General features: G+C 53.5%; 7 protein-coding genes across 7 annotated transcripts; all 7 read right to left on the reverse strand.

Moving 5' to 3' along the window:
* Positions 1-72: 72 nt before the first annotated feature.
* QC763_502790 (uncharacterized protein) lies at positions 73-1105 on the reverse strand (the record flags this gene model as incomplete). Its single annotated transcript, XM_062912876.1, has 2 exons — positions 73-411; positions 470-1105. The coding sequence occupies 2 exons, from the start codon at positions 1103-1105 to the stop codon at positions 73-75; spliced, it is 975 nt and encodes a 324-aa protein (XP_062763757.1).
* Positions 1106-2309: 1204 nt separating this feature from the next.
* Positions 2310-3803, reverse strand: QC763_0079160 (uncharacterized protein; the record flags this gene model as incomplete). Its single annotated transcript, XM_062906083.1, has 2 exons — positions 2310-3619; positions 3689-3803. 2 exons carry the CDS (start codon positions 3801-3803, stop codon positions 2310-2312), a joined length of 1425 nt encoding a protein of 474 aa, XP_062763758.1.
* Positions 3804-5017: 1214 nt separating this feature from the next.
* Positions 5018-6034, reverse strand: QC763_502770 (uncharacterized protein). The gene is made up of 2 exons (XM_062912875.1): positions 5282-6034; positions 5018-5219 (listed from the first exon to the last, which is right to left on the reverse strand). The coding sequence occupies exons 1-2, from the start codon at positions 5795-5797 to the stop codon at positions 5184-5186; spliced, it is 552 nt and encodes a 183-aa protein (XP_062763759.1). The 5' UTR covers positions 5798-6034; the 3' UTR covers positions 5018-5183.
* Positions 6035-7868: 1834 nt separating this feature from the next.
* On the reverse strand, positions 7869-10992 carry QC763_502760 (uncharacterized protein). The gene is made up of 4 exons (XM_062912874.1): positions 9859-10992; positions 8292-9805; positions 8140-8233; positions 7869-8082 (listed from the first exon to the last, which is right to left on the reverse strand). The coding sequence occupies exons 1-4, from the start codon at positions 10238-10240 to the stop codon at positions 8015-8017; spliced, it is 2058 nt and encodes a 685-aa protein (XP_062763760.1). The 5' UTR covers positions 10241-10992; the 3' UTR covers positions 7869-8014.
* A 575-nt stretch (positions 10993-11567) lies between these two features.
* QC763_502750 (uncharacterized protein) lies at positions 11568-13214 on the reverse strand (the record flags this gene model as incomplete). The annotated part of the gene is made up of 1 exon (XM_062912873.1): positions 11568-13214. The coding sequence occupies one exon, from the start codon at positions 13212-13214 to the stop codon at positions 11568-11570; it is 1647 nt and encodes a 548-aa protein (XP_062763761.1).
* Positions 13215-13862: 648 nt separating this feature from the next.
* QC763_0079200 (uncharacterized protein) lies at positions 13863-14544 on the reverse strand (the record flags this gene model as incomplete). Its single annotated transcript, XM_062906084.1, has 2 exons — positions 13863-14240; positions 14416-14544. The coding sequence occupies 2 exons, from the start codon at positions 14542-14544 to the stop codon at positions 14154-14156; spliced, it is 216 nt and encodes a 71-aa protein (XP_062763762.1). The 3' UTR covers positions 13863-14153.
* A 560-nt stretch (positions 14545-15104) lies between these two features.
* QC763_502740 (uncharacterized protein) lies at positions 15105-17367 on the reverse strand (the record flags this gene model as incomplete). The annotated part of the gene is made up of 2 exons (XM_062912872.1): positions 17278-17367; positions 15105-16742 (listed from the first exon to the last, which is right to left on the reverse strand). Exons 1-2 carry the CDS (start codon positions 17314-17316, stop codon positions 15105-15107), a joined length of 1677 nt encoding a protein of 558 aa, XP_062763763.1. The 5' UTR covers positions 17317-17367.
* Between the last annotated feature and the right edge of the window lie 135 nt (positions 17368-17502).

Consider the following 17502-nt stretch of genomic DNA (forward strand, 5'->3'; position numbering starts at 1 on the left):
CAGCCCACGTATAACATCACATCGTCCTGTCTTGAACCATTCGACTTCGGCCCTGTGTCTCCATTGACAAGCTCAACCAACAACAAAAAACCCAACAACACCCAAGCCCATGGCCAACACCAATTTCGACGTCTTTCTTTGCCAGGCCTCAGAGCTAGCCTCTTCATTGACTGTCTGCTTGGCCTGGACACAGCTCAACGATCCCGAACTGTCATGAACCTCGCCGCTCTCCGCAAAGTGCGTCCAAGTCATCAGCACTGGCCAGATCATGTGCTCAGCCTCCCGAATCGACGAGCTATTCCCCTTCTCTGTTGGGCTCGACCCAGCCGCGAAAAACAATGAGCTCCTATCCGCAGCCAGCGGGTTCACGCCGTTCTCATTCTTGCTAATCGGCGTAATCTCTACCATCCGTTGTCAGCTCAGCCTCTCGCAATAGAAGAACAAAATACTAACCATAACCCGTCCCAACAGGACTATCGTCCTCCACCCCCACCAACCTGAAATACTCCTGACAAACCGCGGGCACACTCACATCACTACAACCTCCTTCCTTCCCCCCGTTCCCCGCCAACCCATTCACCTGTAGCTGATTGATGCAATCACTCGGCAGCATCTGCTCACACCCCCCATCACCACCATCTTTCAGAATCTGACTCGTATTCCCCGTCCCCTGAACCAACCCGCCCGTGAACACCATGGCGCAAACCCTCCAGGTGCTGGCATTAAACGCCGGAACTAGCCCCTCGTCAGGCGGGATGATTTTGAGCGTCGTGGTCGTCATGAACTGCTTCTTTTTGTCGGATAGGGTAGACGCCACACCGGAAAGGGAAACATCAGGGGTGATTCCTATCTCCAACGCCCAGCCTTGCACCCGGGAGGCGGTGCCATCTGCTGCCCCGGCGGGGATGGAGAGGTTGTACCCCGTGATGGGAAATGAGGCGTTGGAGATGGAGTTGAATCCCCTGATGGTCTCGAGAAAGGGAGCAGCCGGGAGACCATAGGGGGCAGAAGACAAGGGAGAGGTGCCGCCGACAAAAGATTGGGCAAAGGAGGAGCGGGGCAGGAGCAGCATGAGGAGGGAGAGCGGGATCGAGTAAGAGGACATGGCGATGATGTGCGGTTCCAAGATGGCTGTGATCTAAAGGAACAAGAAGAGAAGCTTGAAAAGGAGGTCGTCGGTCGAGTCCATTTTATGTCTCTCTCCTCCACAAACAAGGAGGGGCGAGATACACGCGCAATGTACCCAAAGCAAGCAGAGGCCTAAGAATAGAAGATTGTATTGGGCTGGTGGATTCTTGGCTGGATGGATTGGAGGCTCTGGCGCAACAACATCGGGGATCGAAAGAGAGAGAAAAGGCCGAGAGATATAGCCAGTGACAATACCACCGGCAGGATGTCTTGCAGCTTCTCGGACAATCACCTGCAAGGAGAGAGTCAGAGCACTACATACTCGGGAGCCGTGAGACGGACTAACTATGCAGGCAGAACTGTTGGCAGGTCTATGGTGAACATTGAAGAAAGTAGAACCTGTTCTTCCTTCTGGCGGGTACCCCTCCATTGGGCCTTCACTTCTCCTGGACCAAATGACAAACGTCCCCAGGCCTCTGACGAAATGGCCGATCAACAGAAACACAACGGTTCCTCTAGCTATCTCGGTACCTTACCAGGCTAACAGAACACAGTTCAACGGCGGAGTTGCAGCAAGGGGGGCGGAAAGCTTAATCCCACCTCGGCCGGGCCGCTGGGTTGTTAGCTCGCCGTCTTGGTGCTCAAAACCCTTGACAGATCAACCCGTGACCCCGATGCCCGGATGCTGCAGAACTCCAAAGTTGAATTCTTTGCTTGTGATCGTCCCCAACCAGTCCCTTGCCAACCGCCCCAAGATGAATGGCACGACAAGGTAGGACAGTTTCTTGATTTTTCTTCTATCCACTCCCTCTTCTTCCAAACCACTCTAGACTCGCTAGCTAGCAGACAAGATCGAAGACCAATTACCACCCATCGACGCCGACCAGTGCTCAAAACTGTGTCATACGACCCAGAAACAACAGATTGGCTGGTAGGCTGACTGACAAAAAGTATACAGACAAACAATGTGACGAAAAACGACACTGACCAAACAAGTGAGAGGACGAAGGGGATATCATAGGTGTTAATATATGACACAGCCACAGCAGTAAAATGTTGTTGTATATACGAACACATGTCAGTCAACATCAGACCCATACCCAAGCCAAGAAAACACACAGGAAAAAAGAACCCAAAAGGAAAAAAAAGCCAGATACACCAAAAGTGACAAAAGGAGATGTTTAATCCCCAAAGCTCATCCACGCCCAGGAACCAACGGCACTTCCGAGAATGAGGATGGTCAAGATGGCCGCGCCCGCCCTGTCGCCGTTGGTGATGGGGGCGAGCGGCTCACTCGGACCTCTGGACCTGGAACCAGCGTTGTAGTTGGGCTTGCTCAGACCTGTGATGTTGTTGGCCGGAGGAGGTGCGTCGTCAATCAGCAAGCTGGACACAGCAGCCAACACATTCATCTGCTCGCCAGCGCCGCTCGTCTTGTCGACGGCAGGATCAACATAGACACCCTCCCTCCAGTAGAAGCCGCACCTCCGACCCGTGTCACCTCCTGTGCACTGCTTGACAGCAGCTTCGGTAGACGTCCTCAAGACCGGGAGGATCTTGTCCCGGGTATGCGGGGCGACCTTGGTGACCACGGACAGCCAGCGGTGGACGTAGCCCTTGAACGACAACATGTCTGCCGTGCAGGCGCCCTTGCGGCCCTCGCAGGGAATTTCGTAGGCGATATCGTCCTCGAAGAAATCGCGATGCATGCCCTCCCACAGCTTGTCGACTCTCGTCTTCCAAATCTCACTGCCGTTGGTGTAGTTGTACATGAAGGCGCTCCCGTGCAGCAAGAGGGCAGCGTTGTAGCTGAACTGGGCTTTGTTGATGTCGGTGCAGTTGTGCTCGACGTGGCCACCGTCATACACACGCCAGTCCTTGTGATCAATATACCCTACATCCCACAGCCACTGGAACGTCTTGTCAGCCCAGTCGGCATATGACTGGTTGAAGGTGTAGGCTGCCAGGCGGGCGCCCAAGTCAAAGAAGCAGCCGTTGGCAATGGTGTTCTTGTAGTTGTAACCTGCGTTCATGGGGGGAACCTGCCATCTCAGACCTCCGTTGCAGGTGTTGTCGTGTCTTTCGGGGGCGGCTTGGGTGTGGAAAACAGCCTGGGCCAGGGCGAGCCACTGGGGCTGGCCCTCTGGCGGATTGGGGAATTTATTCTCGGCCGCCAACATGGCACTCATGCCCCAGAAACCCTGGTCGTCGTTGCCCAGCGAGGCCGTGTGGTTAGGCGGCATGTAATCCTCGTCGGGACCGACCTGGTGAATCATGCCTTCGGTGACTACCTTGTTGTAGGACTCGTCGCCTGTCAGAAACCAATAATCGACGTAAGTGCCCATCATGGCTCCTCCTTCCCACCAGTAGTAGTCGCCCTTGTGTTCTGTGGGGGGGCCGGGGAGAATGCCGGGAATTTCACCCGACTGGTTGCCCTTGTAATAGAGCATGAGGTCGTAGGCGAGCGTGGCGGCGGACTCCTTGATTTCGGCTGCAAACAACAAAACAGTCAACATCAATTCATGGGATTCTCTCGACATGGGCTGGGTCGGGTCGGTACCTTTTGTGCCCAGCTTATAGACGGTAGCTCGTGCGCCAGGAAGCAAGCAGCTTGTGGTGGCCAGCAGCGCCGTCAACCATCGCGACGGGCTTTTCAGTGCTGGCGTTGTCGCCATTTTCGCGGCTGTGGTTGTTGCAATCGCCCAATCTTCTGTATCTGCTATAATATCCAACTCGAAAGTTTGGGTGATCTGGGGGTATGCGTCGTTGTCGTTGGTGGTCAAATCCGGAATAAGCTCGCGCTCAGGTTAAAGCGAAAGCTGGAATAGGGGAACGAGCGTGGGTTTGGTGGGAGTAACGAGTGTGGGTGGCGGTGGTGGTGATGACCAGCACCTGGTGTTTACCTAGTTCATCAACATATATACCTTACAGGTGACGATGACGGAGGGACGGTGTTGACGATGATAACGGCGATGGAGGCGGTGGAGGAGGTGGTAGATGGAAAAGAGCGAAGCCAGGTGGAAAAGGCATGGTTTCAGGAGGTGGGAGGGCCAAGATGACGCGAAGAAACACCTCCTTGTCGCTGCTTGGTATTCTCGTTTGGCGCTTGGCTTCTTGGCTTTTCTGTTTTTTGGCTGCAATGGCTGGGCATCGGCGAGGCGGTGCACGCTCACCTCCACTGTTGACGGTGCCATTGGCTGTTGCATTTGCTCTCCCAGCCTTGGCGGCCATCAGGAACACTGCGATGCAGGTGGGCCTCTCTTTTTTTCTCGATGATATCCCTCGAGTTCCAATACTCTACAATTCATTCCGGGCACTAGATGAGTCGTGGATGCTGCGCCGTTAGTCGATTCATCATTTTCGTTGCGCCGTCAGGGCCGGACACGTGGATATCAGCATCGAAGAAGCTCTGCCCGCTGCTGCCGGTGAGGTGGGCAGGGGAATACGGAAGCCAAGATGCACAGAGAGGCCACCTCAAGATCCCAACCTGGAACCCCCACCACAGACCCCACATGCAACTGATCAACCCCAGAAACCGTGAAAACCCATCCCACCGATGTTCCAGACCCTCCAAACCCTGTTTTAATTCAGATCCAAGCGCCCCCAACGACTTCAACAAGAACGATAAGATATATGTACGTGTGGTAGCCCTCTGCTACACGGACTTGTCCCTGTCGTTCTCTGGCTATCTACCTGAGTCTCGGTGGTACACTGGTTGTCAACGCCGCCCACCTCACTTTGGCCAATTTCTTGTCTGAAATCTCGACTAACGCCTTGGAGACTTGGAAAACACTTGGAAGCTGTTGGCATACGTCAACCGGCACGCTTAACGGCTTTTTCTGCCAGCGATCACCTCTTGTTCGGAATTGTTGGCACGCGCGTCCCCGACAGCTAGCAATCTCACAATTTGCGTATCCGTATCTGATGTGGCTGATTACATCTCGTGTTCAGTCATGGCTTAGACCGACAATGCATACTTTTTGTCTATTTACATGTCCTGTCCATTTACATACATCAAAAAGTGACTGGCGCACACACTAGCGCTCCCTATCTACCTAGTTGTTTGCCGTCTTGTCGTTGTAGTAATGGATCTGTCGGGGCAATGTCAGTTGGCACCATCTCAATCACTCAAGTAATTATGAGGGGAACTCACAGTATGGTCGGAGCACCCTGCAGGCGTTTGATAACCATAAGCGCCCGTGTTGATGAACAATTGCTGGTTCTTGCACACAAGCCAGGCTCCGACGTTCTGCCTCCTGATGCTCGGCACGCTCCACGTGAGGGTGTCTCCCTGCCACGCAAACGTCCCAAACGTCGACTTGGTCGTGTTGAAGAAGGTGGCCAGAGTACGAGGAGGGTTGGCCTTGTCGGCCGGCTCCTCCACCCAGAGATACAACGGTGGGTTGGATACCTTGTTGACTAGCTGTCCACCCTCGATGTTGAACTGTCCTGCCGTGGTGTGTGACTCGAGGATAGCGATGCCGGGAACATTTGCGGGCTTCGTCTGGAGGTATTTGTGATAGTTTGGAGGCGTCACGCCACGAATCCAATAGGCGCCTTGCTGGAGGGTGGTGGGAGAGGGCGTGGAGACTGGTGTGTCTGCTTGAGCAACAGGTGAGGCTAGGCAGGCGCCCGCGCTGAGCAGGATGGAGACAATGGTTGACTTCATGGCGGTGGCGTTACCGGCGAGAGTCTTGGGTTGTCGACAAGCTTTGAGATGGAAGGTTAGCTGCACCTCGGCTTTTAAGGGGTCCCTCGGTCGGAACGACGCCGATCGGATGATCGAAGATCAATATAAGGCTCAATATATACACCGGGGCCTTTGCCTCCTGGCGAGCGCTTTGCTGGTGGAATTAACCTCTCCGCCGGTATTGAGCTGCTTTAATCCCGCGTCCCGTGAGAGGGGCGCTGCTTTGTGAACAGGAAAAGGTAGATCGGCTGCTCTGCTAGATCCGGGTAAATGGCCTCGACATGAAATGATCGATTGTTACTACCACATGAAAGAAACAGACTAATATTGAAAATATACAAGAAACCATGTCCTCCACACATGAATATGTACACCAATACAGCTCGTCCCGATGTCCCTGAACCCCTGAATCCTTCACGTAATCACCTCAGCCTCGCGATGTTCGCATCTCGTAAACATTCTCCCGTCGCTTCCCTTTGGCGTGCATATCAGCAGGAGCCTCCACCACCGGCACCGTCCCGGGACTGATAGGCTATCCCTCATAAGGACTCAGTGGCCAAGTGTTGTTGAGAGGGTGGTTATGTGTAGGAGGTGCAGGTGCAGGCAAGTCTTGCCCCCACACGGGCTTGATCATACTACTTCGGGTGCTTTCAAAAGGATTGCGCTCTGAAAAAGCCGGTCCCGGTGATGGACTCGTCAGTGCGAACCCCCTGGGATAAATCGCGTCATAGTAATCCTGAGCTTGCTGGCGATTCTGCTTCTTCTTGCGGCGTCTGCAAAGAAACATGATGAGAATGATGACCAAGATTAGTATCCCGCCTATCACCGCCCCTGCGATGACGCCATGGGTCGTACCAGGCATGTCCATAGGTCGGGAGCTGGGTGTTGCCGACGCGGAAGGCACGGGACTGGCGTGGATCATGGCCTGCTGCCAGTGTGGTCTCTCACCGCATCCGACCATGGTCTGGAACGGACGATCGTGATATGTCAGCGTGTTGCAAAAGACCGAGGCAGGATTGGTGCTGTTTGATCCAGGTCAGGTTGTTAGAGACGACGCCTCAAATGTTCTTAGGACACCGTACACGTACCAACAGGTTGTATGTGGACCAAGATTATTGCAACGCCCACGACTGAAGTCGCCGTTGTCTAAGCAGGCTGTGGCAACATCGCAACCTACTGATGTTGGACAGCAGCCCACATGGTCTTGAGCGGTACTACAAACCAACCCTCCGTTGCATGTTATAGGCTTGTCTATTGAGCCATGTTGGACCAAAGCAAAGAGGCAGGGTTTGGAACGTAAGCAACGTACTGATATCGCCTTGAATATAGACACAGGTAGTGAGGGCATTTTGTCTCAACAACAGGCCCGCGGACTAGGAGAAGGGTTTGAGGGACGCCGTAGGAGCGGGTGCCTGTGCTGGTCCATGATCCCAGTCAGGAGCCTCTGCGCGGAAATGCGTGGGCTTTGCCGCATGCCATCTTGATTCCGGCGTGAGAGCACCTTGAAAGCTTCTATGGGGACCTTCGGGGACTCCGTGATGAGCTTCTCCAAAGTGGGCTTCAACTCGGAGAATGAGTGAGAGGAAGAAGAGCCACATAACTCGGAAGGTTAAAGTTGGTACGGTCAAGCCCATGTCGGACATAGGTATTCGCAGAACTGGACGAGTGGAAATGAAGACATTCAGCAATTCTGTATCTTTGATCCACCTAGTGCTTGAAGGGCTTGCGAAAGTCTGGCCCGACAGTCTGGACAGGTCAACTGAGCGGGACAGAACAAAGACTAGATCTCCACAAAGACCTTCGGTAGCTGGTGAAAGCTAGATATGAGCTCCTGGGAAGCTTTATCCAGAGCCTCATTCAGAGACCGACCATGTGTGCCGTGGCGTACGCGTTCTCTCAACTACAAAGAAAACCTCGGGAATTTTGCACAAATCAGGGCATTTCTGTCCTACCTAGTAGAATGCTGACTCAAGTACCTCGATTGCGCGCTGGCCAGTGCACCGGCATGTGTGGGAAAAGGGGTAATTCAGGGGTAACCAAGATTTGTTCCTATAGCACGGCAGAGAACTCTAAATGGCCAAAATGTCTCATTTTCCTCACCAAAACCAGCTATTATTAAGGTGCTGTTATTCTATGTACGTATTCATTAGGCATTATTTCATGTCATGGCATCTGTGCGAACTTTGGCTCATTGACTCAGATATCGATCCATCTTGCCATCCATTTGTCAACAGCCTCCTTGGCCTCATCAACCAGCCCAAGTTCTGTCAAACTGTTAGCCCCCCATCCAAATGTTATCAGAGCCATCAGATGAAACTTACCCAAAAGAAGCTGAACACCACCTCTGATACCGCTCTCCAAAGCAGAGGCAATCCAAGCATGCGTGTAGCTGGTGTGCTCGCCGACAAAGATCAACTGTGTCCATGTGTTAGCTTTTTATCATGTCAGTCTTGAGCAAGGCAGGAAGACGTACCCCATCATAAGTCTTGAAGTACTCGGGAATATACAGCTGATGCTGTCCAATACTTGGGTTCGCCCAGCCACCCCTGGTGAGCTCGTCTTGAGCCCAGCACCGCCTGTTGTACCGACCAGTGTACAGCTTCCTCGTCTCCTCGCCGTGGATCTCGGTCATGGCGTCCAACACATACTGGACGTGCTCTTCTTCTGACAGCGACTCGAGCAGCGCGCCAGTGTCATAACTCGCCAGAATGGAAGCGGGCCCGGTGCCGTTGATATTGTAGGATGGGTAGCAGATGGAGCCGATACCAGGGATGTCGGTGGAGGTGCTGCAACTGCCGAGGATGGGGTTGGCGTACTTCTCCCAGAAGCGCGTCTTGTACTCGAGGGCGACCTTGCAGGCGTTGGCGTACTCGAGCTTGCGGATGGCGTTGGAGATGGTGGCAGGGAGGGTGGGCATTCTCCAGGAGCGGACGACGGAGAAGGGAGCAGAGATAATGGCGTAATCGTAGCTGGCAGAGGAGAGATTGGACTTCTTCCCACTGCGGGGGTTGCTGTCTCGGTAGGAGAGCTGGACCTTCTTGGAACCCGTCATGGAGTCGGTGGAGAAGGCAACACGCTCGACGGCGCGGTTCATGATGGTATCCTTGTTGACCAACGGGTGAAAAGCCAAGGGAAGACGGTTGAGGCCGCCATCGATGGTCTTCCAGGAGGCGGCTCGGAAATAAGCGCCGCTGTAGATGCTGGACCAGTAGCTGTGATCGCTTCCGCCAATAACATCTGTGTCGTTGAGGCTACCTCCAAGGTGGTGTGTCAGAAAAGCAAACTCGGACCACGTATCACCTCCAAGACCCTTGAGACCGTTCTCGATCCAGTCCTTGTGAGCCTTGAACATGTTGTTGGCCACATCCGCATACACACTGCTGGGAGGCATGTACTCGCTCAGGGCCGCAGCCAAAGCGATGGTCGAGTTGTCCCGGGGCATAGAAGGGGTCCCCAAGGAAGGATCGGCCGCAATCTGGGCAGAAGTTGGTGGTAGACCGGATGGGAGCTTGAAACCGTTCCTGTAGACCAGTCCGTTTGGTGAGCTCTGGTACCAAGGCTGGAAACTGACGGTGAGGTTCTTGCTGTTCTTGTTCAGTTTGTTGATCTCCTCGGCGACCTGGAAGACGATCTGAGAGTCGGTTATTTCGAGCGTGCTGTTGGTTGCTGGATCATTGTAGGTCCAGGGGAACCGCATCGGGCCCATCTCCTGGTAGGAGTAATCGAAAGCCTTGCCGCGCAGGTACTCGGTGTGAACTCTGCCACCAAGACGGTTGCCGGCCTCAATGATCTTGACATTCTTGAGGCCCGCTTGAGTGAGGACGAGATAGCTCATCAGCCCAGACATGCCGGCACCCACAATGGCAACCTCCTTCTCCTTGGCGGCCTTGACGTCAATGGGCCCCGGTTGTTGGTCCTGGAGGAGCTTGACACCCTCGAACCAGGGACCAAGGGTTTCAATTCCCGTGGCGTTGGTCATGGCGATGGCTGTGGATCGTTAGCAAGTGAGGTGCGTCTTGTTTCACCAGAGTTGAACTGACCAGCTCGCTTCTCTGCTCTCTTTGCGTGGCGATTCTCGAGGAGCTGAGGCTCACTCCTCCCCAGAAGCTGCCCGGCGGAGTTCCAGGCGGAGAGGCATCCCCCAGACTCAGACCTCTCGGGAAGCTTCCACACAAGGCGTGTCTCCTGTCTCTTTCCCTGGATCTCGCCCACGGTGTGATGGGCATCTCTAGCAGAGAGAGATGAGCAAGAACCGTAGGAAACGGTGACAGGACCGGCCACGTCTCTCTCGACAAACAGGTGGACGTTGCCAAGGCGAGAGGTCACGGCATGGCGAATCTCGAGCCTGACAGGGTGGCTGTTGAGGTTGACTGAAGCAGCAGCAGCACCTCCGAGGAGGAGGAAAGATGTAAAGCCGACCATTGTGAGGAGAGGGGGGTGGTGGGACCTGGTCGTTCTACCCGGAAGACAGTCTCAGCAGGCCTGGGGCTCGGGGTCTTTTATACGGAAGGGTGCCCTCAACATGGCCGTACCGGCTTACCATCCCGAGCTCGGAGAGGTGAAGCCTCGGAACATGGACGAAGAGTCCGCCCACGCATAATCGGATCAATTGCTCCATCGATACACAGTTCCCCTGTTGAGGTCAGGTGCGGGATGGACGCCTGCCCGACAGCTAACGCCCGGTTTGTGTAAATCTTTGACAAATCGTGCCTCTCCCCCGCGAGGAAGGCGAATACCTACCCTGGTGTGTTCTGTTCTGATTGACTGCTTTGGGAGAAGATGGAGGGGCGGTTAGCAGCGTGGGTGGATTGGATCCTTGTCAGACTTTGTCCCCGATCCCTCTTCACCATCGTACCGAAGGATCCGAGAGGTGGTCTTTTGCGCTGTGCAGTTGCAGTAGTTATCGGGTCTAGTAGATATCTGCATATCCTGGGGAAGTTCGCTTGGAAGACGACCGTTGTTATCTGTATCTTGGCCCCCATGCTGGTGGAGCGCCCCCCCCATTCCTGTTCGGGAAGGTGGTTGATTTGTCAACAGCAGGACACAGCTAAAGGAGCAAAACTCCATCTTGTTGTCGTGATAAGGCGCGTTTTTCTTGATTCGTTTGTTGCAATTGGTCATGGGTTGTCAACGGCTTCGTTGATGTTATACCAAAGGCGTAGAGGGACCCGTCTCTGATTCCGAGGTGGTCAGCCGGGAGAACTCCATTTCCGAGTGAAAAGGCTACGTAAGGTAGCTTGCGTAAACAGATACAAATCTACCTACATATCTTTCCATCTTATCAGGGGCTCCTTTCGCATCATCGTTTAGCTCGTGTGCTAATAAGTCTCTCGTACTTCGGGTTGCCTGCCGGTTGTACAAGCAGTTTCGATGAGAGGTTCCGTCGTGTCTAGCTAACAAAGAAGTACCATCGTGAAGGTTGTTATCTCGCTTGCCCATGATGAAGAAGCAAAAAGCAAATTGGCAAAGGTGGCTTTGGCAATATGAAGTAAACAAACAGAGTATAAAAATAGGGGTAAAAACCGAGGCCTGTCAGTCGCAATGAGCCGGTTACATTGGGCGGAAGGCGGGTAAGGTAAAGGTAAGGTAGGTACCCTACCTACGGAGCATTGCATGGTGCTAAGGTAGGTACCAGATGACGCAATTCGAACCAGAGTTTTGATCTGAGAAGCTATAATTAAGGCATGAGCAGAGTCTCATCCCCCTAGATAGAGTCTAGTCCCAGTACCCACAGGTTGATAGGTCTTTATCAATGTCCCTCGCCCCGTGTCAAACTCCTCCCATGAAACCTTGCCAGCCAACTATTCGCCATCATCACTCTGATTCTCTTGCCCCAGATCATGAAAACGAAGACCATCATGTTGTTTACCACCAAGATGGGGACGAAAGCCGCCACAACAATCGTGACATATCCATGCTTGAGGATCCAGTTCAACAGCTCCCCGCTAAAACCAAAGCTGATGGCCTGCTTGCCAAGGTTCATGATGATGAGCATCTCGCTCAAGTTGGCATTGTACGAATCAACCGCATAAGCCAATGTGAGTGTGAAGTAAAAGTAGCCAGCCCACTGGGTGATACCGATCGCGATGAAGTAGCATATCCAGTGGAGATCTCTGGCTGCAGCCATACCAAAGAGAACTTGGCCTGCCGGAGCAACAAACGCGGCAGGAATGAGAACCCCCAGTCTCATTTCGGCTTCTCTGATGCCCCCATTCCTCCTTGTGAGCCTCGCGGCCAGGATATCGGATGCCGGGAGTAGAGGAAGAGCAAGGCCGAAGCCAATAAAAGTCGCAATGGCGCTCAGACCAGAATTTGTCTCGGGCCAATTGTATGGGGGCTGGACAATCTTCAACGGGAAGACGAAGTTGAAGGAGAAGCCGCACAGTCCTATATAGATGCCGTAGGTGGCGATGACCCAGAAGGTGGAAGGAACCAAGAGATGGGTGAAAGCTCTGAATGGCATGGCCCAAAAGTCACACGTGTAGTCGAACTTGTCCGGGAAGATACTGAGCTGCTGTTTCCAAGACTTGCGCCGGGGAAGGACAAAATTGCCCGACAGCTCTGCAGTCTCTGGCTGCCGCTTCTTCTCATTGCCTTCTGCCGTGGTCGCAGCCGACGTCACAACCTCGAGGTTGCTCCCACTTGACGACCCACCTGACGGAGCAACAGGAGCTCTGAAATACAACGACTCTTCCACAAAAAGAAAACACAAGAGCAAAAGCGCGACACCAAAAGCCAGCTCGACATAAAAGAACAAGTTCCACGAATACCCGGCCGCAAGCATAAACCCGCAAAACATCGGCCCAGTTGCTCCCAGACACAAGGCAACCGTATACCACCCCAACTTCTTCCCTCTCTCGTGCAAGAAGAAGATGTCATTCACCAACTGTACCGGCAACGCCTCGCAAACCCCACTCCCAAAAGCATGCACAATCCTCCATGCTAGCAAACCCCCATACGTTGTCGATTGACTCGCCCCGATGATCCCCCCAATATATGCCACCAGGCTCAGCAACATGACCGGTCGCCTCCCGTACCTCTTGTACAACGGCACCAAGATCACACTCCCAAAACCGAAAATCAAGTTGGGGTAGTTCACCAGCCCTGCCGCCGTGTTGGGATCGACGTTGAACTGAGCGGACCAAAGCCCGATGTACACTGCCGGTCCGAGCAAGGCAGAGATTCCCAGAAAGGAAAAGGCGCAGGCGCAAAACATGATCATATGTTTCTTGAACTTGGTCCATTGTAAGGGGTCGTTGGGGTCGGCCGAGGGGACAGGGAAGAGGGCCTGGCCGTAGTGGGTTTCTTCACCCTCTTTGGCGGCGAGGCTCACGGTGCCTGGGATGGACTCCTCGTGGGCGTGGCTGTGGGGATCATGGCGGATGGCGATGGCCATTTTGGGTGGTATGTGAAAGAGGGCAATGTGCTTTTGTCAGATGTCTGTCACCCAGATTACCAAACTGTTGACACAGACGTCAGCAGTGGTATGTCTTGACACTGGACATACAAGAAAAGGTAACCAGATGGCACCCGGGGAAGGGAATCAGGAGGATATTATAGGTAAATCCCATCGAGAATGATCAGCCGGCCACGCGAACGACCCTGCAAGATATATACATTCCATCCAACCCCCTCATTCAACAATAGCAGTAGGAGAGTTGGACCGACACCACCGAGCTTCCTCGGACAATGAAAAGGCGAACTGGTTGCACAACAAGTACTTACGCCCCCAGGAAATACGCTGGTAGCTGCCGTGGCGACATTGTAAGATCTACATTCGGAAGATGGCAACCTGCAATGGCACGAGCCAATACTGGCACACACACACGTATATACAGTACCGCGGGAGGATGTCAGCCGGTACACCCACCTCATCTGCATGAACCATGCTCCAGATAGTGGGCATACTCAACCACGTGGTGAATGTGTATGTCAGAGTTGCCCAATCCCCCCTCATTTGCCTTGGTTTGTGACTTAGCGATAAAGCAAAACAGCAGGAGTAAGATACATGCTCACCGTGTAACCTTATTCGCAAGGGAAATCTTGGGGGTAAAACCACAAGACAACATCGATGTCATGTCCACAGAGAAGCATGCACCTACTCGGACGGATTAAAGGATCAAACTGGATGACATTTACCAAAGTCTATACATCAAAAACCGCCTCAATCTCCTTCTCTGGCTGTCAGATTTGGAGATTGGAGGTACCGGGAGTGTGTTTCCTGCCAAGAACATGGGGAAGACGGTTGCTGTCTATCTGACCTGAGAGTGCCGGCTTGGAAGCCGACATGCGTTATGCTGTTGGCTCTGAACTGTCCGCTCCATGTCCATTAGATTCACCCATCGCACGGCATGTTGTGGTTATGCATAGTTCTCGTCCAATGTTTCTGTAGGTACTCCGCTTTGGGACGGTCTCTTTTGATCTGTTGGCCGTTTATTTCAGAACTTGTTCTGCGTCAACGGACGTCCAGTATAGATACTAACATGATTTTGTACGACCAACGAGCTTGTGGAACCAACCCTAGTGCTGGAAATTGTGTTACTACCTAGGTAGATCGGTGTTTAATGCGAGGAGTTGGGTTCTGTTCGAGAACTGACATGGTTTATAGTCGCCACGGCTTCAGTAACGGGCAGCTTATCTCCGCAAAGCTCTACGAAGCTGGTTTCGTAAAAACACCAGCACATATCGCACATAGAGCTGTACAACAACGTGGCTCTGAAATTCATTTTAGGCAGTCCGAACCGGCCTGAAAAATCCCTTTGTGTGTCTGCGATGTACCTCAAGTCACCAAAGAGCAAAAAAGGGCGTGTCTAACCCGCTCTATCCAGCTCAAAACATTTCCTTGGTTCGTCATGTTGTGTAACCCCAACATCAAAAAAACATCAACGGTCAGATCCAATCGGCGGCTATTAGAACGGCCGAATGGCCCGTCCCCCTCTTGCAGACGCCTTCGGTAGACGCTTAAGGGACACCTGGCCAGAGAGTCTCGGGCAAACATGGTACTGTGTTGATAAATCACGAACTGCGTGGATTTGAGGTACTCCAGAGAATTGTTTTTTTAGCATGATAGGATTCATGACTGCATTGAGCCGTCAAAAATCTTGTTATCAGCGATGAAACATCACCGAAGAAGGGGGGCAGATTAAAAGTTAGGAATTAAACCGGCATATGGAACTTGGGATCAGGTGTGCAGTGTGCAAGACTCCATCCGAGGGTATATATCTATATTTACACATGAACCACCCAAAATCTCTTCCTGGGGGTATCCCGCTCAAAGTAGCAGGCCTTAGGCAAGGAACATGAGGGCCCACCCAGCCACTGCAGCAGCCAAAAGACCAGTGGCGGAACCGGTCACACCGGCGCCGCTGGTGTCGTCCTGGTACTCTTCAGCGGTCGTCTGCTCGCAGATGCCCGAGTCCTTGAGCGCATCGGCGGGGACATAGACCTTGGGAACGCCGTTGTTCATCTTCATGTCGATAGTGCCCGACATGCCAGCCTGGTTGGACTGGCAGGTGAGGACCTCAACGACCTTCTGATCGGCCTGGAAGCCGCCAACGGTGAGCAAATGTTTGCCGCCCTTGGAGCTGTTGTTGGTGATGCAGTACACGATCTGACTGCCGTAGGAGCCCTTCTTGGTGCAAAAGTAGTTGTTGTTGGCCTCAAGGATCTCGGAGGCGGTGTTGACATAGTCCTTGTCGAGCTTGATGATGTGGTTGCGCACCTTGTTGAGCGTGGCGGTGAGCTTGTACAGGGGCGACTCCTTGTCATAGCCGGACTGCCAGAGAGGCTCACGGTTGTGAGGAGTCTCGAAGCCGTTAAAGTGCTGCTCCTGGCCCTGGTACACGGTGGGAACGCCGTCGTTGAGGATAACGTAGGTCATGGCGTTCTTGGCAATGGCCATGTCACTGTTCTTGTTGGCGAAACGGGGCATGTCGTGGTTCTCGACAAAGGTGCCCAGGGCAAAGGTGTCGTTGCAGTTGTTGATGGCCTGCTTCTTGATCTGGGCGAGCTTCTCGAAAGAGCCGCCGTTGAAGCCCTCGATGAGCTTGTAGTAGTCGAGATAGTTGGGCATGCCGGGCAGGAGATCCAGAGTCTGGTAGCGGCAGAAGTCCTCGGTCTCGCCCGTCAAAACCTCGCCCCAGGCAAACACACCCGAAGACTTGACAAAGCCGGGCAAGAACTCGTCGTTGACGTGCTTGGCGGCGTCGATGCGGAGACCGTCAATGGAATAGTTGCTGACAAGACCCTTGATCCAGCTGTTCATCTCCTTGATCACGAATTCGTTGCGGGTGTCGAGATCGGCAAGGGCAACGCCATAGGGGTAGAGCCAGCAGTCTTGGTATTCGGTGGCGTTCAACCAGCCCTCCTCGGTGACATTGCAGTAGGGATGGAAGTACTTCTCGTCGTTGAAGGGGTTGAACTTGGAGTAATCGACCTTGGGAGGGGGGTTGTTGTCGAACCTTTGGGCCATGTGGTTGACGACAACATCGGCCATGAGGTAGATGTCGCGCTTCTTGAGCTCGGCCACCAGATCCTTGAAGTCCTTCTCGGTGCCAAACTTGTCGTTGAGGGCATACAGATCGGTGGTCCAGTAGCCGTGGTAGGGGTCACCGGCGGCAGTGTGCTCCTCCATGTTCTTGTTGATGGGGCTGATCTGGATGGCCGTGAAGCCCATGTCTTGGATGTAGTCGAGCTTGTTGATCAAGCCTCTCCAGGTGCCACCGCAGAACTCGTGGGCCTCACACTCGTGGTCGATGGAGCCATCGGTGCGGGCATAACGGTCAATCATGACCTGGTAGACGGATCGTGTCTTCCATTCCTCAGCGTCGGCAGCAAGGCCGAGGCCAGAGAAGGCCAGACTGGCAACGCCAGCCAGGCTCAAGAGTGAAGCTCGCATGGTGGGTGTCTTGCTGTCAAGCAGAAGCTGAGAATATCCCAAAATAGGAAAGCGACGATACTTGTAAGACGGGCAGTGAAAAGCTGGTTCGGATGCACCGGTGTCTTCGGCCCAATATTTTTTTTCTTCCTCCTTCCTTGTTATTTATGCTTAGTGAGTGACTCGGGTCAGATACCCCCTTCTTTCTTCGTCTTCTTGCTTCTCGTCCTAACACATTGGGGCCGAAAGGCAAAAAAAAAAAAAAAGAGTGTGAATACGCCTAAGACGGCGTTTTTGGGAATGTGTGTATAAAGCGAATGTAGGGAATAAACAACCGTTGAGGTGTCAAAGATGACTGGCGTCAGGTTGGACAGACTCTGGGGAAAATAAAAGGGGGGGGGCCCAGGGGGAGGGAACACCGCGTCTCTACAGGACGCTACGGACACGCTTTTCGACCCGACACCACTGTGCTGGGCATGTCGGGAGGGCCCCGGGGACACCGGCCAGTGGTTGACATTGGGGGGGTGTGTTCATGGGGTGTCCATGCAACGGGACAAGATGAGAGATGAGGAGATGAGCCTACCAGCCAAGACAGTCCAAGAAGAGGCTGGACACTGTGCATTGCTTGCGAGAATGGGGAACCAGTAGGGGACCCCTGCCACGCCGACTCGTGTCAGTCGAATGTTGACCCATCCGGTCTCCGCTTTAAACTGCAGGCTTTTTCTTGGACTGAAATTAGGGGCGTTTCTGTTTTTCTCATGTAACGGTTCTGCCGGCGGCAGTGTTGCAGTAAGGCATCCGTACCTAC

Source organism: Podospora pseudopauciseta (genome assembly GCF_035222475.1).
Source record: "Podospora pseudopauciseta strain CBS 411.78 chromosome 5 map unlocalized CBS411.78m_5.2, whole genome shotgun sequence".
NCBI classification, from domain to species: domain Eukaryota; kingdom Fungi; phylum Ascomycota; class Sordariomycetes; order Sordariales; family Podosporaceae; genus Podospora; species Podospora pseudopauciseta.

Coding starts and splice junctions, on each gene's coding strand:
- QC763_502770 (XM_062912875.1), bottom strand. CDS start 5,797: ATGAAGTCAACCATTGTCTCCATCCTGCTCAGCGCGGGCGCCTGCCTA. Junction 5,220..5,281: donor CAGGGTGCTCCGACCATACT/GTGAGTTCCCCT, acceptor TTGCCCCGACAG/ATCCATTACTACAACGACAA.
- QC763_502760 (XM_062912874.1), bottom strand. CDS start 10,240: ATGGTCGGCTTTACATCTTTCCTCCTCCTCGGAGGTGCTGCTGCTGCT. Junction 8,234..8,291: donor ACTTCAAGACTTATGATGGG/GTACGTCTTCCT, acceptor ACATGGACACAG/TTGATCTTTGTCGGCGAGCA. Junction 8,083..8,139: donor TGGTGTTCAGCTTCTTTTGG/GTAAGTTTCATC, acceptor ACAGTTTGACAG/AACTTGGGCTGGTTGATGAG.